This window comes from Phlebotomus papatasi, chromosome 5 (assembly GCF_024763615.1).
Source record: "Phlebotomus papatasi isolate M1 chromosome 5, Ppap_2.1, whole genome shotgun sequence".
In the NCBI taxonomy this organism is placed as follows: domain Eukaryota; kingdom Metazoa; phylum Arthropoda; class Insecta; order Diptera; family Psychodidae; genus Phlebotomus; species Phlebotomus papatasi.
The window spans coordinates 2,879,985-2,904,768 of NC_077226.1; the positions used below are offsets into that span (position 1 = coordinate 2,879,985).

At 34.7% G+C, this 24,784-nt stretch overlaps 1 protein-coding gene across 15 annotated transcripts in view; it reads left to right on the forward strand.

Annotated features, from left to right (window-relative positions):
* Nucleotides 1-24,784, forward strand: part of LOC129808797 (calcium/calmodulin-dependent protein kinase type II alpha chain) — a 124,924-nt gene that overhangs the window by 83,222 nt on the left and 16,918 nt on the right. For 7 of the 15 annotated variants that reach the window (XM_055858694.1, XM_055858691.1, XM_055858692.1 and 4 more), the window contains exons 11-12: nucleotides 115-171; nucleotides 10,598-10,717. The exons of 3 other annotated variants lie outside the window; for them this stretch is intronic. In XM_055858694.1, the coding sequence (XP_055714669.1) occupies nucleotides 115-171; nucleotides 10,598-10,717 (177 nt within the window). Of the gene's footprint in view, nucleotides 1-114; nucleotides 172-10,597; nucleotides 10,718-22,613; nucleotides 22,677-24,784 lie in introns of all 15 variants that reach the window. 5 more of the 15 variants (XM_055858690.1, XM_055858687.1, XM_055858682.1 and 2 more) reach the window with 4 other exon arrangements.

Here is a 24,784-nt window from a genome sequence, read left to right on the forward strand (position 1 = left end):
AAATGTCAAAAAAAAATGAATAACAATGTGACATTTTTGCCAAAAAAAAAACAAAAAAAAAATCCAAAAACCAAAATCCAAAACCGAAAAATAAAACTGCGTCACACGCAAAAGAAGATAAAAAGGGAGGCGTTGATCGCAGCTCAACCGTTATTGCCAAAGATCCTGAAGGTAAAATTCATAAATTTCTTAATTGTTTTTTTTGTCCTATTTCTTGTTTATTTATTTTTTTTCTTTTCAATTTTGTTATTCTGTTTCTCAATGTCCCACATTTTTCTTTCTTAAAAAAAATACTTTTACTCTTTTTTATTGTTGTTTTGGAAATTCTTCTGTCGCCTCTTTATTGATAAATGTTTCACTTGTACACCAATACACACAGTAAAAATGTCAAAAAACGTTCTTTGAGAGGTTAGGAACAGTTTCATAACCTCAAATAATAAAAAAAAAAGAAGTATCTCTGGGGGATGATTATCCATTGCAGATATTTTGGTACTCAAATCTAAATTTAAATTTTGTCACACAATGGCTCCGGAATACCTTTTTGGATCGGTAAAAATTTTATCAAATCAAAATTGGCTGTCATTTCTTATGGCGCAGGCACATTCTTTTCAATTGAAAGTAATTTATTCGGTTGAAATTTTACTTTTTACTCTTTCAAACTGAAATCAAAATTTAGCTGTCTCTTTCTGTCAAATCAAAATTGAAATTTCAATTTAATATTCAATTTCAATTTTAATGGCTCCGGAACACTTTTTAGATCGGTAAAAAATTCATCAAATCAAAATTCGCTGTCATTTCTTATGGCGCAGGCACATTCTTTTCAATTGAAAGTAATTTATTCGGTTGAAATTTTACTTTTTACTCTTTCAAACTGAAATAAAATTTAGCTGTCTCTTTCTGTCAAATCAAAATTGAAATTTCAATTTAATATTCAATTTCAATTTTAATGGCTCCGGAACACTTTTTAGATCGGTAAAAAATTCATCAAATCAAAATTCGCTGTCATTCGCTGGCAGCGCAGGCACATTCTTTTTAATTGAGTGAAATTCAATCGATTGATATTTTACCTCTTACTCTTTCAAACTCAAGATCAGATAAAGCTGTCTCTTTCTGTCAAATCAAAATTGAAATTTCAATTTAATTTTCAATTTCAATTTTAACCCTAAAACAATAAGAACACCGGTGTTTCGCTTCGAAATAGCTGAAAAACCGAAACTAGAGGAAGAGTATAATCCGAATTAGACTGACTCTCAGCTGTTTTCACGGCCTCTAGTAACGGTTCTTTCGAGCCACCGGGCTCCCTTTTGTAGGCTACCTCCGGGGGTGCCTCGAGAGAGTTGTAACCAATAAATTCCTCCAGAAATATTCTCAAATCCAGCCCTAGGTCTTGAGGCTTCTTGAAGAGAAGCCGCTGTTTCCTGGCAGTAGGGTCCGTTATAATCCTTAGGCAATAGAATGCCGCTGGTCTTGGGCCAAAAGGGAGATGCGATTTCTCTGGAACAAGGACTCTCGTGCTACTATAAGTAAGATTTGGTTTGTCTATGGATCGGCTTAAACTTCTTATCGGTTCCACTGCGTCCGGGCTACTTATTTGGGTCCGTTATGCACTCTCCATTTCTCCATTCTATCTTAACTCCCAAAGCGGTCCTCCAGCTCCATATCTTAGCTTCTGTATGTCAGAGGTACACACACAGTGCCGTTTCTATATTGCAGTAGACCAGCCTTAGTTGGATCAGTTGCAGTGAAAAGGAAACATTCATTCATTCATTTTCAACCGCTTATCCCTATTGGGGTCGCGGGCCCATGACATCCAAATTAGCAGCCCACGCTTGTCGATCCTCCGCCACTTCAGGAAGATGTTCGGGTTCGATCCCGAGGCGTTCCAAGGCAAGATTCTGAATTTTATTCAGCCACCTTGTCCTAGGTCTGCCTCGAGGCCGAGGTCTCCTCACAATGGCTTGCATAGCTTTTCTGGGGAATCTATAGGAAACTAATCCCAAAATATGAACATTCTATCTCAAGTATTTCTGGTACATTGACTGAATGGGTTAAGTACTTCGGGATTATGCTTACTTACTTACTTATCCGGCGCTACAACCAATTACTGGTCTTGGCCTGACTCAGAACCCGTCGCCACTCGAGCCTGTTACGAGTCACTGTCGTCCTCGTTTCCTTTTTTTTTTTTTTGAGCACATATATTCACAATCTGTATTATTATACAATAAGCGAATTTTTTATCAGTTAGAAAGGGACATGCGGAGCACAGACTCAATAGTTAGCCTCCCTATATTAATTAACAATTTTTTGACATTTTAATGGACCAAATCAGCCAGCGAGATCAATCTCGCTCGCTTCAATCGATTTCCAGCCTGATGGTGAAGAAGTTGATGCGCCAGAATATTTGAGTGAGAATCCAGCCTCCTCCTGTATCTTATGGCACTTTGTTGAATTTCTTCTTTGACCGACAGCATTCCAAGATCACGTCTGATCAGGTCATTAGGTACAAACCAGGGGGCATTTACAATACAACGAAGCATTTTGTTTTGGAATCGCTCAATGATTTCTATGTTTGACCGAGAAGCAGCACCCCACAGCTGACAAGCATAGAGCCAAACTGGTTTTAACATTGTCTTATATAACAATAATTTACTGTCGATAGATAGAACTGACCTACGTCCCAAAAGCCAGTACATTTTGCGCAATTTTTCGCTGAGCTGAACTCTTTTTGTCCAAATGTGCTTATTCCATGTCAATTGTCGATCTAGATGGACGCCCAAGTATTTGACAGTATCACATATTGGAATCTGCCGACCATTAATGAAAACTGGGAGGCTGGTTGACTTTTTAAGAGTGAAGGTCACATGAGCAGATTTATTTCCATTCACTCTGATCTTCCAGGCTGAAAGCCAGTGTTCAGTCCGGACCAAAGCTTCTTGCAATTTGGCGTTAGCAGTAACAAGGTTTTCATGGGTGGACAGCAGAGCGGTATCGTCAGCGTATGTCGCAAGAGTCACTCCCCTTGTTTCTGGCATATCCGCTGTGTAAATGCTAAACAAAACTGGGCCCAGAATGCTGCCTTGAGGGACACCAGACAAAACAGGACGCAGCTCAGTAGAAGACTCACCATGCTTGACGTAGAAGAAGCGATCCTCAAGATAGGACGTCACAATGAGACTCAATTGTGGGGGGAAAGCTCTTTTAATTTTGAAGATAAGACCTGGGTGCCAAACCTTATCAAAAGCCTGACTGACGTCAAGAAAAACTGCTGAGCAATATTTCTTGGATTCGAGAGCATCGCTGATGGGCTCGACTATTCTGTGGATTTGTTCGATTGTAGAGTGTCCTCTCCTGAACCCAAACTGATGATTCGGAATCAAATTCTCAGTCTCCAGATATGGCATCATTCTCATTAAAAGAAGCCTCTCAAATAGTTTCGAGATCACTGGTAGCAGACTAATAGGCCTATATGATGTGTAGTCCTCCAACTTTTTACCAGGCTTTGGACACATTATAACCTCTGCAACCTTCCACTGAGCAGGGACATATTGCAATCTTAGAACAGCGTTGAATATTAATCTTAGCATTGCAATTCCTTCAGCTGGCAACTCTTTAAGAACCTCCGCTTTGATGAGGTCGAACCCAGGAGTCTTTTTGGACTTTAAAGACAAGATCTCCTTCAAAATCTCCCCGTAACAAAAATTTTGTACAGGAAGATCCATTTGAAAGGGTGAGCCTAAAAATTCTTCGACCAACAATTCGTGCTGTAATGATCTTGGAGATTCCCATGGTTGGAAAACCTCTGAAAGATGATCAGCAAAGACTTTTGATTTTTCAGTGTCATTTCTAGCCCATAAGCCATCCATTCCTCTAATTGGTGGGACTCTGATCTGTGGTCTTTTGATATTGCGGGTCGCTTTCCAAAGGTTGTATTCATCGGTTTGATTAGGCGATAGTCGAGACAGATATGACTGAAATCTGGCATTTTTGAGCTCACGCATAAGTGCCTTCAGTTGCGCACTAGCTCTATTGTAAGCAGCTTTGTCGCGTGGGTGGCGAGTTTGGAACCATCTCTTTCTCAACCTTCGCTTCTCTGCTATTTTTACTCTAACATTCTGCCCGATCATTTCCTTTGCAGTCGATTGGCTACTATCCGGAGTTGCATCCCAAGCAGCTTGCTGAACTACTGTACTTAAGTCTCTTACTGCATTTTCTAAGTCCAGATTACTTTTTAGGGGACGATTCAAGCATATATTTTTAGCAACTAATTCTCTGTAACATTCCCAATCAGTACGACCACTGGTCAGAGAAGGTCGCTTGGTAATTGGAATAATTTTCGCACTCATAGACAAGATGATTGGGGTATGATCTGAGGACAGATCCAAAGATGATTTCAAGTAACAAAGCATAGGATCAATACCTCTTGTTATGAAAAAGTCGATCAAATCAGGTGTCTTCGCTGAGTCTGTCGGCCAGTACGTGGGCTCACCAGTAGAGTGGTGAGTAAGGTTCATCGATTTAATCGTTTTTAACAATTCTTTTCCTTTCGCAGTAACTAATCTCGATCCCCAATTTGTATGTTTTGCATTCATATCTCCTCCAACAATAAATTTGTTACCCAGGGTTTTAAAGAAATCGGAGTAATGGGCCTCTTTATTATTAAATCTTGGTGGACAATATATCGCGGAAACCTTCAGTGGACCAACCAAGTCTTCAAGCTCCAAAGTAGTAGCCTGTATACGCTCAGAGGAATAACCCAGATGTTCCGTGTGTCTGATGCTCTCTCTGATAAGGATACCTGTATCGCCATGTCCCTTTCCACTCGGGTGATTTGTGTGGTAAAAACAGTATTTCGGAATACGAAAATATGATTTATCAGTAAAATGTGTTTCGCTTATCAACATGACATCAATATTGTGCTCAGTCAAAAACGCTACAATTTCCTGACGGTGATTACACAGTCCGTTTGAATTCCATGAAGCAATCTTGAGTAACTCAATCATTTTAATTAAGTTTCGCAACCACTACTGAGAGGATCCCCAGCATATTTGAAATTTGCGCCATTAAAGACTTCATCATCTCTTGTAGTTCCATCATACCACTCGCATTTTCAATTGAAACGGTATTATCAGTGTCTATCTGTGGTTTTGTCTTACTGCCTCCCACAACCCCAGCATAAGTTATATTTTTTCTTGACTCCAGATTTCCCTGGGCTAGTGTTGCAGCATCTTCGTCACGTTGACCAGAAGTCCTGCGGTCTCTGGCATTCTGCAACTTTCCATACAACTTCTGCTGAAGCTGCTTGTAGACTGCACAACCTTTGTAGTTCGCAGGATGGTTGCCGTTACAATTCACACATTTGACGTTATCATCCCTTTCCTTACGGTTACAATCCTTGGAGAGATGGGATCCGAGGCACTTAACACATCTAGGACTTTTACAACAAAAAGTCTTAGTGTGTAAAAAGTCCTGACACCTGGCGCATTGGGTGATCGAGTTTTTACGCTTCGGAGGTTCAAAATTCACTACACAGTGCAGCAAGTCCTTGACATTATAAATATCCTTGTTATTTGGTCTTGGCTCCAAATCTACATAGAACATTGATAGCGGCTTCTTTGTGATACGATGTTTAATATTCCAAAGATTAGTCACCTTGTGACCCTTCTCAAGTAGTTCAGATTTTAATTCATCTTCGTTAATTGAAAAATGCATGTTCCTAAGAACCACACGAAAACTCCTCTCAGATTTTATCTGATACGAATGTAACTCAGTATTGCGGTCCTTTAGCTCTTTGAGAATTGTTCTATACGTGTCCACGGTATCACATTGAATTTTAACTTGATGATTTTTAAGAGTAGTTATAGAGTATTTATTTGGCGCCAGTTTTGTTAAAAGATCAATTAATGGGTTAATTCTTTCCACATTATGTACGAATATTGGCGGCGGTTTAGGTTCACGTCTCTGCTGCGAGAATTGATCTTGTCTAGCATCATTTCCACAATTGTTACTCCCGCATGTGGAAGTTGTGGAACTGTCTTCTTGAATAAGTACAGTGAATTTATTTTGCACAGGAGCCCCAAGCCAATAATCGCTGAGCTTTGTCTGTTTAATTGGGGGTGCACTTTTCGCACTAGGGCTGCCTCTGCTTCTCTTACCAAGGCTAAAAGTCCAGCCGTTGTTGTCAGGTGTTTCTGCGTCAGTCATTCTCGATGATGACGTATCGTCAATGATTGTTTTGCTTGCCATACCAACTCCGGAAGACCAGGAGATAAAAAGCGCAAAATTCGCCCCAGGAGGGCCACGGCAGGTGGAACTTCTGTACGAAGGAACAGCAGTGGGTCCTAGAGCCTAGAAAAAATCGTCGAAGTTCGACTTGGACACGAATATATGTGAGTTTTTGCTCAAAAATACCGCAGCGCCAAATCGAATGTCAAGGGGTACTTGCCTGTCAACCGCCGAATCCTCGTTTCCTTGAACCATAGAATCCACTCCTAAAGACTTTCCAAGCTGGGTCGTCCTTATCCATGGGAACCAGGATAACCAGCCCACCGGACCCTATTGAGGCGTATTTGTTTGACGACAGTTACCTCTCGGTAGCGCTCATATACCTCATGGTCGTATAGGATTCGGAATTGTCCCTCCTCACATAATAATAATAATAATAATGCTGGCACGACATTCCATGAAGGAACTAGACCTTCCCGCAAGGGGATTTCTAGACATGAATTATTATTATTTTTTTCTTGTCCGGGATGAGGTTGTCTGTTGGAATCAAGTGCAATGAAGCTCACTGGATGCAATTCGAACACCTTTAACGCTAGAAAAATTCCTGGTGACCTAAAAGGGGATTCGAACCCGGACACTTGCATCATACAGCGAGTGTTCTACCAGTTGACCCATTGAGTGCCCTTCTCTCTAGCTAGGCTAGGACTAGCAGGATCATAGACCTATACAGCAGTAGCCTAGTAGTAGCAGTAGCTTAAGGTTCTGGACTGGAAAACTCTTGCAGCAGCCGTGCGCGGACTTCTGTTGAGATATTGTTGTCGGCTGTTATTGTTGACCCAAAGTACACGAAGAAGTTGATAACTTCAAAGTTGTAGTCCTCCATCGGGAACCCAGTTTGACCGATGCTCTCTGTAAATGATGGCCTCTTTACAGCTCTGGGATTGAGCCCTATAATGTCAATATCGTCAAAATAGGCTAGGAACTGCGTGGACTTATTGATTATGACCCTCCTCATGCTCACGCCGGAGTCACGGATCGCTTTCTCCAGTGCCAGGTCGAACAGGACACACGATAGTCCGTCCCCATGTCTGAGCCTTATCATCATTTTCAACTGTTTATCCGTATTAGGCTCGCGGATCGATCCCAAAGCGTTCCAAGGCAAGATTCTGATTTTTATTCAGCCACCTTGTCCTAGGTCTGCCTCGAGGTCGATGCCTTCTCACAATGGCTTGCTAGCTAGCTTTTCTGGGGAATCTTTCTTCATTCATGCGTTGAACATGTCCATACCATCGAAGTTGTGATCTCTCTCAACCCGAAGAAGCACCTCCTCGACTCTTAGTTCCTCACGAACGGCAACATTCCTCACTCGATCTCGACGAGTGATTACCTTAACCGCTCGAAGGTACCTCATCTCGGCAGCGTGACAGCGATCCGTTCGCCTTTACTTTACTCCTCACATCGGTCATGGTCATCCTAGTCAGTCTAATCAGTTTGTTGGAGGTGAATATCGGAATTAGTGGGGAGAGTCTATACATTACGCATTTACCCCCCTTTAGACCCCAAAATTCAATTTAGTCCAATCCAATTTTGATTCCGAATGCCTCCGGCACACCTTTTACATCGATAAAATTTCATGAAATCGAAATTCGCATCCCTTTCTTTCTCAGAAGACTTGCATAAGTATATCCCATTCTTTCAGACTCATAATTCGACTGAACTAAATTTAATTCAGTGCTACGTTCAAAAGAAGAAGAAGAAGAAGAGTGCGAAAGACTAGGATAGACATAATATACTAAACTTTCAAGAAAGAAAGGGATGTGAATTTTGATCTTATGAAATTTTCCTGATCTAAAAGGTCGGAGCCAAAAAGAATGAGATCGACATTGTGGAAATCTTGTGGGAAAGAAAGGGACTCGAATTTCGATTTAATGAAATTTTTTCTAATCCAAAATATGATTTGATGTGATTGTCAAATAAATTTTTTTTTTATGCCTCTGGCACACAAATTAAAATCAAAATCTTTCGGTATTAAAATTGGATTTGAACTAAATTGAATTTGGGTGTGATGGTCAGATGAAGAAGAGGGCGAAAGAATAAAACAGAAATTTAATTTCATGGGAATGAAGGGGAAGCGAATTTCGATTTTATTGAATTTTTTCTTTATCTAGAAGGTGTGCCGGAGATTTTAAAAAAGTGTTTATCGCTCTGGAAGACGTTTTTTTGAGATCAGGAAAATTTGATGCGATCAAAATTCTCATCCCTTTCTCAAATGGAAAGGAATTTTGATAGCATCAAATTTTCCTGATCTAAGAAAAAAGATAGAAAACTTGGGATGTCAATTTTGATCGCATCAAATTTTCCTGATTTAAACAAGAAAGAAAATTTATTATGTCAATTCCGATCGCATCAAATTATTCTGATCTAAAAACAAGAAAGAAAATTTGGAATGTCAATTTTGATCGCATCAAATTTTCCTGATTTAAAAACAAAAAAGAAAATTCGGGATGTCAATTTTGATCTCATCAAATTTCCCTGATTTCAACAAGAAGGAAATTTGGAATGTGAATTTTGATCGTATTAAATTTTTCTGATATAAAAAAACAAGAAAGAAAATTTTGAGATGTCAATTTTGATAGCGTCAAATTTTTCTGATCTAAAAACAAGAAAGAAAATTTTGAGATGTCAATTTGGATCGCGTCAAATTTTCCTGATTTCAACAAGAAGGAAATTTGTAATGTGAATTTTGATCGTATTAAATTTTTCTGATATAAAAAACAAGAAAGAAAATTTTGAGATGTCAATTTGGATCGCGTCAAATTTTCCTGATTTAAAAACAAAAAAGAAAATTCGGGATGTCAATTTTGATCTATCAAATTTCCCTGATTTCAACAAGAAGGAAATTTGTAATGTGAATTTTGATCGTATTAAATTTTTCTGATATAAAAAACAAGAAAGAAAATTTTGAGATGTCAATTTGGATCGCGTCAAATTTTCCTGATTTAAACAAGAAAGAAAATTTACGATGTCAATATTGATTGAATCAAATTTTCCTGATTTAAAAACAAGAAAGAAATTTGGAAAATTAATTTTGATCGCATCAAATTTTCCTGATTTAAAAACAAAAAAGAAAATTTTGAATGCGAATTTTGATCGCATCAAATTTTTCTGATCTAAAAACAAGAAAGAAAATTTTGGGTTTTCAATTTCGATCGCGTTAAATTTTCTTGATCTAAAAATCAAGAAAGAAAATTTAGGATGTCAATTTTGATCGCATCAAATTTTCCTCATCTCAAAAAAGTGTACCAGAGCGATAAAAACTTTTTTTTTAAGTCTCCGGCACACCTTTTCTGTAATGAAAAAAATTCAATAAAATCGAAATTCGCTTCCCTTTTTTTTCCCATGAAATTCAATTTAGTTTGATCCAATTTTAGCAGTGCGAAAGACTGAGATAGACATATGCAGAACACTTGAAGGAATAGAGAGTTACGAATTTTGATTGCATGAAATTTCGCTGATCCAAAAATCTGTGCCAGAGCCATTGAAGACGAATTAAATTTGATAAGAACATAAGTGAGAAAATCAATTTGTCAAAGACAAATTGAATTTGAATTTAATAATATCATCCAATTGATTTGTCTTTGATCACAAAGACATATTGAATTTAGGTTTGAGAGCAAAATAATCTCATACAGATGCATTACATTTTGAGCAAAAAGAAAAGGGATGGAAATATCAATTAAAATTGCAAAAATTTTCCTTATCTAAATTTTTCTCCCGGGAGGGCAGTACCTAATCTAAATTTGTCGCAAATCTAAATTGGGGAGGATTGAGGGGGTGTCGGAGGAGTTATCTTACTCCATACATACAGAAATATATTTTCTTGAATAAATTTAGAACATGTACTAATTGTCGCTAAGAAAAAGTACTAAACGTCACTATGACAGCTAACCTGTTAAAGCATCTTTCTTTGATCTAATAAAACCCAAAAGCACCCAATAATGACTTCGGTAGAACTTTTTAGATCAGGAAAATTTCATTAAATCGAAATTCGAGTCCCTTTCTTCCTCACAGGATTTGCATAATTTCGATTTCGAATCGAATTTTGATTTCATGAAATTCACATTTCTTTCTTTCTTAGAAACTTCCTGTTTTTTCTTTTAAATGTCATGGCAAATTTAATTTAGTTTCTATCCAATTTTGATTCCGAAAAAAATTAGATCGATATTGTGCAAATCTTGTGAGAAAGGGACTTTGAATTTCGAATTAATGAAATTTTCCTGATCTAAAAAGTTGTTCCGGAGCCATAACAATCCAAAGTTTATCGTTAATTTGAAAATCAATTTAAATTGAATTTGATAAATTCAAATGAAAACAGCACCTCCATCGCCGACAGCGCCACAAACTGATCAGCCACAGCGCCTCCAAAATCTCGTGGCGGCCACTGTAACTAAAGGTGGACAGAGACCCGGTGCCGAATTGCTTCAATCTGTTCAAGGTGCCTCTTCCACAAAATCAATCCTGAAAATTCAAAATATTTGCTGCGCCTTCTTCGCTTTCATGGTGCCATTTTTGTTTTGTTTTCATTTCTTCTATTTTTGTTTTATTTTTTCTTTTTATTTTAATATATTTTTTTCTTTTTGTATATTTCTTTTGCTTTTCCACTTTGTTCATTTCTTACGCACACACGTTTTATTCTTTGTTTAAAAAAGAAATACTCTTTTTAGGTGTTGACAGGTATGACATTTTGGCACTGAAATGTCTCCGATTTGTGTATTTTTAGGTTATGTTGAGACATAACCTCGAAAAAAATCCAAAAACATGAAGTATCCGGAATTTATTCTCTTGAATTCTTCCGGTGTTCGTAAAAATCTGGAAAATTAGTAATGTGAATTTTGATCGCATCAAATTTTCTTGATCTAATAAAAGCAAGAAAGAAAATTTGGGATCAATTTTGATCGCATAAAATTATCCTGATCTAAAAAAAAATTATAGAAAATTAGTAATGTGAATTTTGATCACATTAAATTTTCCTGATCTAAATAAGAAAGAAAATTTGGGATCTGAATTTTGATCGCATCAAATTTTCCTGATCTAAACAAGAAAGAAAATTTGAGATGTGAATTTTGATCGCATCAAATTTTCTTGATCTAAAAGCAATAAAGAAAATTTGGGATCAATTTTGATCGCATAAAATTATCCTGATCTAAAAAAAAATTATAGAAAATTAGTAATGTGAATTTTGATCACATTAAATTTTCCTGATCTAAATAAGAAAGAAAATTTGAGATGTGAATTTTGATCGCATCAAATTTTCTTGATCTAAAAGCAACAAAGAAAATTTGGGATCAATTTTGATCGCATAAAATTATCCTGATCTAAAAAAAAAATTATAGAAAATTTGGAATGTGAATTTTGATAACATCAAATTTTCCTGATCTAAAAAATAAGGAAAATTTGGGATCTGAATTTTGATCGCATCAAATTTTCTTGATCTAAAAGCAACAAAGAAAATTTGGGATCAATTTTGATCGCATAGAATTATCCTGATCTAAAAAAAAAATTATAGAAAATTAGTAATGTGAATTTTGATCACATTAAATTTTCCTGATCTAAACAAGAAAGAAAATTTGAGATGTGAATTTTGATCGCATCAAATTTTCTTGATCTAAAAGCAACAAAGAAAATTTGGGATCAATTTTGATCGCATAAAATTATCCTGATCTAAAAAAAAAATTATAGAAAATTAGTAATGTGAATTTTGATCGCATCAAATTTTCTTGATCTAAAAGCAATAAAGAAAATTTGGGATCAATTTTGATCGCATAAAATTATCCTGATCTAAAAAAAAAATTATAGAAAATTAGTAATGTGAATTTTGATCACATTAAATTTTCCTGATCTAAACAAGAAAGAAAATTTGAGATGTGAATTTTGATCGCATCAAATTTTCTTGATCTAAAAGCAACAAAGAAAATTTGGGATCAATTTTGATCGCATAAAATTATCCTGATCTAAAAAAAAAATTATAGAAAATTTGGAATGTGAATTTTGATCACATTAAATTTTCCTGATCTATATAAGAAAGAAAATTTGGAATCTGAATTTTGATCGCATCAAGTTTTCCTGATCTAAACAAGAAAGAAAATTTGAGATGTTAATTTTGATCGCATCAAATTTTCTTGATCTAAAAGCAACAAAGAAAATTTGGGATCAATTTTGATCGCATAGAATTATCCTGATCTAAAAAAAAATTATAGAAAATTTGGAATGTGAATTTTGATCACATTAAATTTTCCTGATCTAAATAAGAAAGAAAATTTGGGATCTGAATTTTGATCGCATCAAATTTTCCTGATCTAAACAAGAAAGAAAATTTGATATGTGAATTTTGATCGCATCAAATTTTCTTGATCTAATAAAAGCAAGAAAGAAAATTTGGGATCAATTTTGATCGCATAAAATTATCCTGATCTAAAAAAAAATTATAGAAAATTAGTAATGTGAATTTTGATCACATTAAATTTTCCTGATCTAAATAAGAAAGAAAATTTGGGATCTGAATTTTGATCGCATCAAATTTTCCTGATCTAAACAAGAAAGAAAATTTGATATGTGAATTTTGATCGCATCAAATTTTCTTGATCTAATAAAAGCAAGAAAGAAAATTTGGGATCAATTTTGATCGCATAAAATTATCCTGATCTAAAAAAAAATTATAGAAAATTAGTAATGTGAATTTTGATCACATTAAATTTTCCTGATCTAAATAAGAAAGAAAATTTGGGATCTGAATTTTGATCGCATCAAATTTTCCTGATCTAAACAAGAAAGAAAATTTGATATGTGAATTTTGATCGCATCAAATTTTCTTGATCTAATAAAAGCAAGAAAGAAAATTTGGGATCAATTTTGATCGCATAAAATTATCCTGATCTAAAAAAAAATTATAGAAAATTAGTAATGTGAATTTTGATCACATTAAATTTTCCTGATCTAAAAAATAAGGAAAATTTGGGATCTAAATTTTGATCGCATCAAATTTTCTTGATCTAAAAGCAAGAAAGAAAAGTTAGAATATGAATTTTGATCGTATCAAATTTCCCTGATCTAGAAACAAGAAAGAAAATTTGGGATGTGAATTTTGATCGCATCAAATTTTTTTTGAGAATATCCGTCAGATCCCAGGAAAAGGAATATTCGGAATTTACTTTGGCAAAAGAGCAGGAATTTCCAGGGAAAAATCAATGGAAAATCCATTGGGTAAGATAAGAAAATTCCACGGTCTTCAAAGGTCAAAATTCCAAACGGAAAAATTCCAAAGGAAATTTCCCAATATTCAATTGGAATTTCTAATGGAATGTTCTATTCAAAGTGGTTGATATTCCAATGTAATATATCACTCAATATTAATTCGGAATTTCCATTGATGATTTTGCTTAAAATAGGAATTATTCCAGTGGAATTTCCTACTCTGTCAGAATAGGAATAATTCAAATGAAATTTCCTGCTCGAAATCGGAATTATTCAGGTGTTTTTTCTGTTTTCAATTGGAATAATTCCAGTGGAATTTACTGCTCAAAATAGGAATCCTTCTAATGAATTTTTCTGCTTAGAATAGGAATTAATCAAATGCAATTTCCCGCTCGAAATAGGAATTACTCCGGTATTTTTTCAGTTCTTAATTAGAATTATTCCAATGGGATTTCCTGCTCAAAATAGGAATTATTCCAATGGAATCTCATCCTCAAAATAGGAATTATTTCAGTGATTCAGTTTCCTGTTCAAAATGGAATAATTTCGAATGGAATATCCTGCTCAGAATAGGAATTATTCCAATGAATTTTTCTGCTTAAAATTGGAATTATTCCAATGGATTTTCCTGTTCAAAATAGAAATCCTTTCCAGCGGAATTTCCTGCTCAGAATACGAATCTGTCTGATTTAATTTCCCGCTCAGGATAGAAATTATTCCAGTGAATTTTTCTGCTGAAAATAAGAATGATTCCTCTGGAATTTCCTGTATAGAATAGGAATTATTCCTATGGAATTTTCTGCTCAAAAGAGGAATAATTCCAATGGGTTTTTCTGCACAGAATAAGAATCATTCCAAAGGATTTTCCTGCTTAAATTTGGAATAATTCCAATGGATTTTTCTGTTCAAAATAGAAATTTTTCCAATTCAATTTTTTGCTCAGAATAAGATTTATTCCAGTGAAATTTACTATTCAGATTAGTTATTATTCCAGTCGAAATTCCTACTCAGAATAGGAATTAATCAAGAGGAATTTCCTGCTAAAAATAGAAATGATTCCAATGGAATTTTTGGCTCAGATTGAATTTTCTCTTCAAAATAAGAATTATTCCAGTGGATTATTTTTTTTATCGAAATAGGAATTATTCAAGCGGAATTTCCTGCTCAAAATAGGAATTATTCCAGTCAAAATTCCTAGTCAGAATAGCAATTATTATTATTTGGATTTCTCTGTTCAAAATTGGAATCATTCCAATGGAATTTCCTGATCAAATTAGGAATTATGCTAATGGAATTTCATGCACAGAATAGAAATTATTTCAATGGAATTTCCTGCTCAAAATGGGAGTTATTCCAATGAATTTTTCGATTCAAAATACGAATTTTTCCAATTCAATTTCCTGCTCAAAATTGAAATTATTCCAGCGTAATTTGCTGCTCAAAATAACAATTATTCCAATTGAATTTTCTAATCCAAATAGAAATTGTTCGAGCAAATTTTTTTCTGCTTAGAAAAGGAATTATTCCAGTAGAATTTCCTGCATAGAATAGGTATAAATTCCTATGGAATTCTTTGCTCAGAATAGGAATTATTTCAATTGAAATCTCCTGCTCAGAATAGGAATTATTCCTATGGAATTTCCAGGCTAGAATAGGAATTATTCCTATTGAATTTCTTATTCAGAATAAGAACTAATCAAAAGAAATTTCCTGCTCAGAATGCAAATTATTCCAATTGAATTTTCTGTTAAAAATAGAAATTATTCCACTGGATTTTTTTTTATCGAAATAGGAATTATTCCAGCGGAATTTCCTGCTCGAAATAGGAATTATTAAAATTGAATTTTCTGTTCAAAATAAGAATAATTCCAATGGATTTTTCTATTCAAAAGAGGAATTATTGCAATGGAATTTCCTGTTCGGAATGGGGATTATTCCAATGAATTTTTCGATTCAAAATAGGAATTTTTCGAATTGAATTTCCTGCTCAAAATTGATATTATTCCAGCGTAATTTTCTGTTTCAAATAAGAATTATTCTAATGAATATTCTGAATTTGAATATTCTGCTCAAAATTGGATTTATTCCAGCAGAATTTCCTGCTCGAAATATGAATAATTCCAGTGGAATTTCCTGCTTCAAATAAGAATTATTCCAATTGAATTTTCTGTTCTAAATAGAAATTGTTCGAGCGCTCAATTCTGCTCAAAATTGGATTTATTCCAGCAGAATTTCCTGCTCGAAATATGAATAATTCCAGTGGAATTTTCTGCTTCAAATAAGAATTATTCCAATTGAATTTTCTGTTCTAAATAGAAATTGTTCGAGCGGAATTTTTTCTGCTCAGAAATGGAATTATTCCAGTGGAATTTTCTGCTTAGAATAGGTATAAATTCCTATGGAATTTTTTGCTCAGAATAGGAATTATTTCAATTGAGGTTTCCTGCTCAGAATAGGAATAATTCCAGTGGAATTTCCTACTTAAAATAGGAATTATTTCAGTCGAATTTCCTGCCCAGAATGGGAATTATTCAATTGGAATATCCTACTCAGAATAGGAATTAATCAAATGGAAATTCTTATTGAAAATAGCAATTATTCCAGTGGAATTTTCTGCTCAAAATAAGAATTATTCTAATGGAATATTCTGCTCAAAATTGGATTTATTCCAGCAGAATTTCCTGCTCGAAATATGAATAATTCCAGTGGAATTTCCTGCTAAGAATAAGAATTATTCCAGTAGATATTTCCTGTTCAATATATGAATTAATCAAATGGAAATTCCTGCTCAGAATAGAAATTATTCCAGCAGAATTTTCTGCTCAGAATGGGAATCCTTCCAATTGAATTTCCCGCTCAAAATAGGAATAATTCAAATTGGAATTTAAGTACCGAGAAATATAGTGAAAAATCTTTATCATTAATTGGAAAATTTCAGTGTCAATTGAAAATTCACTTTCATTTTCTTATATTTTTTGTTTTTCTTTTGGCATTTTTGCTACTAATACTTTGTTGGCTTTTGACTTTGCGCACTGGAAAGGACATTGGAAAGAAGAAAGGTGCTTGTCGCCGCTAAAATGTTGTGTGTGGTTTGGGTTTTTTTTTTAATTCTCTGTGGCTGACAATTTGTTCGGATTGGGGGAAGGGAGGTGGGGTATCTAGGCTGTTAAGATTACCCTTATGGCCGGGATCTGTGTAGTCAGGGCAATTTGATATTCCATTTATTGGGTCCAGGGCAGTATTAGGGAGAAGAGATATTCCAAAATGCTTTTGCAGAGGACGGTGGGTACGTTGAGTTGACTTGCGATGACGATGACTGTGACTTTAGTTGGCATGAATCTACGTCGAGTGATAGAAAACCATGGGTCAATGGTACAGTGGGTGAGTTATGCAATAACCTCACCAAAATAATGTCACTCTTAAACCCCGAGACGCTTTTACTCCACCCAAACTTCATCCGATACACCCCAAAAGTTTTTATGCTCGCGGCCTTTTGCTCAAATAAACTGCCCAAAATCTCCTCATCCACGCCCCCCCCCTCATCTAACTTTAGAACACATAAAACACTAATTTATCTAACTTAGTCATTGATACTTTTTTTTTAAATTCTGTTTTCTTCTATTTCTTTGTTTTTCCTTATAATATGCTAAATATATATAATATACACATTATATATTTTTCCAATCATAACAGCTACAATTTCATAAACCAACTTTTTGTCCTCAATACACAGCATAGTAAGAAAGTTTTTTTTGGGTCTTTCTTAAACTTTTTAAAGTAACCACTTAAGAGGTCGTAAGTTAAATGTTATTGAGAGTATTTGGAAATTAAATTGTCTCGTCGAAGTGAAAATTAAGGTTGGAACCGTGGAAAGTACGGGCCAAGGTATGGGCACTGTCCCCTATCTCTCAAATGAGGTGATCCTTTTCACTTTACTAGGGCCAAGAACCTAGGCATCATTTAGATAGATAGGATATATTAATGTCTCATCTCCGTGTACAATGGAAATAGGAATAATTTCAATGAAATTTCCTACTCACAATAGGAATCCTTCCAATGAATTTTTCTGCTCAGAATCGGAATTATTCAAATAAAATTTCCTGCTTGAAATAGGAATTATTCCGGTATTTTTTCTGTTTTTAATTGAAATTATTCCAGTGGAATTTCCTGCCTTAAATAGGAATTAATCCAAAGAAATCTCATCCTAAAAAAAGGAATTATTTAAGTGATTCAGTTTCCTGTTCAAAATGGAATAATTTCGAATGGAATATCCTGCTCAGAATAGGAATTATTCCAATGAATTTTTCTGCTTAAAATTGGAATTATTCCAATGGATTTTCCTGTTCAAAATAGAAATCCTTTCCAGCGGAATTTCCTGCTCAGAATACGAATCTGTCTGATTTAATTTCCCGCTCAGGATAGAAATTATTCCAGTGAATTTTTCTGCTCAAAATAAGAATGATTCCTCTGGAATTTCCTGTATAGAATAGGAATTATTCCTATGGAATTTTCTGCTCAAAAGAGGAATAATTCCAATGGGTTTTTCTGCACAGAATAAGAATCATTCCAAAGGATTTTCCTGCTTAAATTTGGAATAATTCCAATGGATTTTTCTGTTCAAAATAGGAATTATTCCAGAGGAATTTCCTATTCATAATGGGAATTATTCCAGCGGAATTTTTCGCCCAAAATAGGAATTATTCCAATGAATTTTCTGTTCAAAATAGGAATTATTCCAGAGGAATTTCCTATTCATAATGGGAATTATTCCAGCGGAATTTTTCGCCCAAAATAGGAATTATTCCAATGAATTTTTCTGTTCAAAATAGGAATTATTCCAATGGATTTTTCAGCTGAAAATAAGAATTATTCCTCTGGAATTTCCTTCATAGAATAGGAATTATTCCTATGGTAGTTTTCTGTTCAAAATAGGAATTATTCCAGTGGAATCTCCTGCTCAGAATAAGAATCTATCCAATCGAATTTCTCGCTCAGGATAGGAATTATTCGAGTGATTTCTGTTCAGAATACGAATTATTCCAGCGGAATTTTTCGCTCGAAAATAGGAATTATTGCAGTTGAATTTCCAGCTCAGAATATGAATTATTCCAATGGATTTTTTCTGTTCTAATTATGAATTATACAATGGTTCAATCCTTGGAATAAGAAGTGCCATCGAGGGTATGAATACCGGTTTGTGGAATCTTCGTTTTTTCGGTAATCTTTGTTTTTTTTTTTTGTTTTTGGAAACTTTGTCTTTGGAAATCTTGTCTTTCTTACAATCCTTTTTGCACAAATCGACTTGTTACCTGAGAAGCTGGCAATAAGATCTTCTGAGGGAAAAATTCGGGAAAATACCCGACACGAGGCTCACAGTGCCAACTCTCGCAAAATACTGCCGTGTCATGCACCACTGACATGACATTTTCCTGCCCATGTGCTTGGTTTTGGCGAGAGAAAGATTGCTCAGGCAGCCCTGTAGCCAATAGCCTCGGCGATTCCACTGGATTTCCAGCAGTCTTTTCTGCCATGTCCACTGATATTACCGCTCCAAATCCGCGTGAGCTTCCAAGATGGAATTTAACGCTAAATTTCTTCCTAGTGTTCCATGGACGTTTGCGGAACTCTGTATAGGATGTATTTAATAAGAAATGTCCGCAACTTTCCATAGACTTTTCCGACGAATATATCAACAGAATTCTATAGAGAATTTCATGAGCTTTCCGAAACCGTAAAGGTTATCAAAATCGGTTTGAAATTGGATTTTTGGTGAATTTTTGAACAAAAGAAAGAAAATCTTGTGATTTTCCAGTCATTTTCCCAAAGGAAAACCTCATTTGGTCTTCTGCTCTCTTATGGGGAATTTTCTCAGTTTTTCAAAAAAGCCAAAATACATTAAAATCGGACAAATTCTGTATAGGACGCGTCTAATAAGAAATGTCCGTAAGTTTCCACGGCTTTTCATATGGATTATTAGCGGTATAATCGGCAGTTAGCCCTTTAAAAATTCGGAAAAATCCTCTGTATTTCAACGAAATTCTCCGGGGAATTATCCGTGCAACGGCCTTAGAGGCTTCCATGGTTTAATATAACGGAATTCCACGACTTTTCCAGTGGATTTTATTTAAATCTATTTTTCATAATAATAAATTACTATAGGGCAGACGGGGGTATTATCGATCAATTAACGAAATAATTCAACTTTAACAGACAAAACACCATATATATATATTTGTATTTTTGAAGTGAAAACTTGTTATCGTCAAACTTGCACATGTCCTGTAAAGATTGACCACTCACATTCTCGATATATTTATTTTGGAGTGGTTTAAAACACGAAAAACTTTTCAAAGTGCATTTGCATGTAATATCGATCAGTCTATGCTTGAAATACCGATCAAGGGAAAATGGGTTTTCCCACGTACCATCAGGAAATGTGACTACATGTATTTTATATTTTTCGACAAAATATTTTAAAAAAAACAGTAGGGTAAGTTGCATAAATTGGAACAATTTCCAGAGGCTCGAACTTTGATACAAGATTAAAGACATTATAAATACATTTTTCCCTGATGACATACATAAATTTGCTCCTTGATTCTTCTAGAATATTACCGTTTCATGGAAATTCTTGAAAAACAGTTTGAAAAGTTCTTAAATACAAGAAAAATACGTGAGTGCAAAACAATATAATTTGGACAGGGTGGGTACAAGTTGGACGTGGGAATTTGGACAATGCGTAGGGGAAGATTGTGCAAGTTTCAAGATTTTTTACTGAATGCCATACACACTGAATCAATTGTACCACTAGGGTAAAGTGTATAATTAAAAAGTAAAAAAAACATTAAGGCTTAGATATATATTATTTATTAAATCTTTTTCTTGGATATTTTAATTTTCTTGCTTTGCTCCTTTTCTTCTTTTATTTTGAGCCTTTCCTCCTGTTTCTGAAGTCTAATTCTTTTTTTTTTCTTGTATAGCCTCTTCTTTTAGTTTTCTTTAATCATACGAATTGTCACAAAGAACTTCAAACATGAATTTAAAAACTCCATAGAATAATAATAGATACCTGTCCACCTTTGGGCGAAAGCATTACACCCCTTTCGTCTAGATTAAAGACGCGATCAGGAGGAAGTTCCAGAAGATCTTTGGATTTTAAATATTCATGAGTTTTCTCAAACCACTCAGTGATGTCCTCAGTGGTAATACCAGCTCTTTGGGTTGTGTATGCTTCTGGTGTACGAAGTCTCAATTCTGGGTATCTGTTCAAAAAGCTCTTGAACCAAGAGTATCCTGGCCATCCATCGGTGAACTCGTTGACAATCTTGAACTTCTTACAAATAATTTGCACAGTGTTGAGGACTTGATCTTTTGTTATAGGATGCCACTTGTCACTGCATCCTAAAATTCATTCAACGAGCTCATCTTCTATATCTTTTGACAGCGTAGGAGGCCTTCCCCCAGAGCATTCTTCCGGACATTTCCCGGTCAGCTTATTAAAAAGTGTTGTTCTTGGCACCCCAAATAATACTGACACCTGACTTAGTGACTTTCCTTGACGAAAAGCTTCCAGTGCTTTGTTCACTTGGTCTTGAGTATAGGATTTGTACTTTTTCAATTTATTTCCCTTTTTACCCATCTGAAATAAAAAGAAAACCCCTGCAATACAATCGTATCTCCGGATGTCCAACTTGTCACTTTTGCTCACGCTTCAAATAAGCACTTTTTCTTCATACAGTTAGTAATTATATCAAATAAAACCATTACGTACCGTTAACTATCGAGATTAAACACTTTATTCCACTAAAATTTGCCAGAAATATTGAGAAATGTCAACAGAACCGAAAAACCAAAGTCACTCTTCTTGTGTTTTTATTAGGAAAAAATGGCCGATCGATGTATTTTTTCGACGGTGAAAAGTTACACTGTCAATTGAGATGAGAATTTTATACGTTAAATCTTATTTATATGAATGGATTTTCACTTTATTTGCAGCATAAGGAACCAAATAATCAAACTATAACATAGAAAAATATACTAATTAAAATTTAGTACTGTATTTATCAAGAAAAAATTGTCTGTCCAACTTGTCCCAGCGAAATTTTCCAACTTTTGCCATTGTCCAACTTGTACCAATTTACCCTATGTATTAAAAACCTCGATACAATGATAATAATACTTTAATTCATTTTGGACAAACTTCATGTACTTCGATATCCGGGTGACAGCTGCAAAACACTGACAGTTGATGAATTCAAAACGTTTTTAACGAAAAATTCAGCCTGTCCACAGGGAATCAATGCACCATTTTCATTTTATCAAAGCCTTTGATACTCAAATTTTGGTACAAAATGAAACATAATCGCACCATCGAGGAAAATTCTGTTGTTTTTTTGACAGAAAATAAATTCACACAACGCTAAATAGAAAAAAAACCGTTAACCAGATTCAAAAAACTCAAATGTCATTTTGTCCCCACGTCAACCGGATATCGCTTCGGCAATGCTAACTGAGTTTTATCATAATCAGCCTGTGATGTGGGGTTTTCTGCCGTTTTAACCACTGAGGCTGTAATGAATGACGGCGGCAGACGCCGCTCGAATCCTCGTTGCCGTGTGGGGCGGTATATTGTAAAGGAACTCGAGCGTATTTCAATAAATAAATAAAATAAATAAATAAAAATATCGAAGAGAACTGTGTAGTGTAAAAATTCGCGATCGATAGGCTACAGGTAGTCTAGTCTTAATACATTATTTCTGATACGTCAATTGTATATTAACATGACGAAGAAACCTATCAATTTCACTCATGATCGGAAAGATCGCCCTTCCAACGACAAAAATGCGACTTTATACTTCTTTTTTTTTCAAATATTCATTGATAATTTAGGTTTATTTTTTTAAATGCTGTGTATTGACTCAATAAAAGTTTCAAATGGTGGAATTGCAGTTGATTTTGATATTGTTTTTTTTTTCTCTCTCTCTGAAAGTTTCACAATAGAAGTAATTAATAGAAACAAAAATTGTAATAACAATACCCAAAGTACACCAAAAAAAAAAAATTCAAAAACAATTAAATAAAAATTGTTTAAAACAACAACAAATACCAAATAATATTAACAATAAAAACCTAATGTCTAGACATACGGATTGTGTGTCCAGCCAAGGCATGTCATCAACTATCTACTAACTCTCAGTGTTCAGGTATGTTTTAAGTCACCAAGATTTTTTTGTTTTAAAAAATGGTTTTTCCATTTAATTGAATTATTTATTTATTTCTTTTTTTTTTTTTTGATAAATTACTCTCTCGTGAGTAAAAATCCATTTAATTTTATTTTATTTTTTTTTAACAAAAATACCCCTTAAGTTCTCTATATCTGACAACAACAAAAATATAAATAAATAAAACTGACAAAATATAATGATAGTTAAGTCAGTAGGTCACAATTCTAAAAATTAATTTTAAAATGGTTAAAGACTAAATTTGATTTAAAAGAAAAAAAATCAAATTTTATTATTTTGATGACAGCTTCTCAGACTCCGCCCCCTTTTTTTATGTTGTGAGACAACCTTTTTCAGCTGCTAAGACATCAACATAGCTAATTCAGTGATTCATTTTCATTTTAAGAAATATTGTCATAACCTAAATCTAGTTTAAACTGTTTTTGATGTTTTGAAAAGTTAAAGTTATTAAGTGATATTCTTGACAATCTCACTTACTATAATCCTAACAAAATTTCATGTCCTTTGACCGCGCCCAAACTAAAAACCGTCTAAAACGGCAATAAAAAAAACCGTTCCCGACCGGCCGCTCTTTTTAGCTTAATATTTTCCGAACTAAGAAAGATATTTACTTACGATTTTCAGCAAAGTTATATATCGAGTGAAAATGGTAACTTGGTCCATTGACCCTCTTTCCGTCATTTTGAATACCCCCTTTTTTTTGTTTTCTCAATAGCTCCGCCCCTATGGCATCGATCTACCTCAAATTTTAGTATGTTATAGCTGGGCCTTAGGCCTTTCGATCAGTTCCAAATTTAAGGTACCCTGACCCCCCTTACCCGAGCTATAACGGTTCAAAAAAAATTTCTTAAAATGGCCATAACTCCGGTTCTAATTGTCAGAATTTAAAAAGCAAGGGCGTTTTTGGAAAGCTCTCGTGAAATGCCACTTCCCCTTCTAACATCACAAGTTCATAAAACCACCGCTAGGGGCGCTATTTTTAAAAAGAACATTTTTCAATTTTCTAAATTAAATAACTCAAAAATTCCTTTATGCATCGGACTGAAATTTTAGTATATTGTAGCCACGGATCATACCTATCAAACAAAAAATACTCAAGTCGATCGGTAACCCCTGACCCGAGCTATAAGGGGTCAAAGTTCGAAAATTGACCGGCTTCCAGGGGGGTGACATTAGCTCTGAAAAATGCGACCGTTTTAGTGTAATTTTTTCCTTGTTTTCGTACACATTTCACGAGATATCTCCAAAACTACGCAGATTGCCAGTTTAGGGTTTTCGGTTGCCTCTTCGTTATTAATTTGGCTTTTATCTTGTATTAGTATTTTTTGCTAATTCATTTTACAATGACAGAAAACAGCTAATAAACTCAAAAGTTTTTTCGGCTCGCTAGAAACATATGGGAAGCATAGGAAATGTCATGCCCCTGCCGGCTTCTATCTCCGGTTCTAATTAACATTTTGACCCAAAATTTTGGGTTTTTGGTTTCGTCTCGACGAGGGCTTTCAGATGACGAAATTTGAAGTTCAAAGCTTTGCCACATCAAAAATTCAAATTCATTTTTGTCAATAACTCCATTGTGCAAGTTAATCAAATTTTATAGAATTGTGGCCTAGGCTATTACGTTTCCAAAATGGGGCGTGGGTTCGCTGTGGTTACAATAGAACTGGAGATATGAGGGGTCAAAGTTTATGAAATTTAAAACGTCATATCTCCGGTTCTATGTGACCGATTTTGATGTGTGAGGGCTTAAACCAGGGGCATGACATTTCCTATGTTTCTAGCGAGCTGAAAAAACTTTTGTGTTTATTACCTGTTTTCTGTCATTGTAGAACGAATTTTAGGAAAAAATACTATACAAAATAAAAGCCAATTTAATAACGAAGAGGCAACCGAAAACCCTAAATTTGCAAACTACGTAGTTTTGGAGATATCTCGTGAAATGTGTACGAAAACAGGAAAGAAAATACACTAAAATCGGTCGCATTTTTCAGAGCTAATGTCAGCCCCCTGGCTTAAACGAAAGATCTCTCAAAATTGTTCAACTTTCTGGAACATTTGAACTCCGTGGG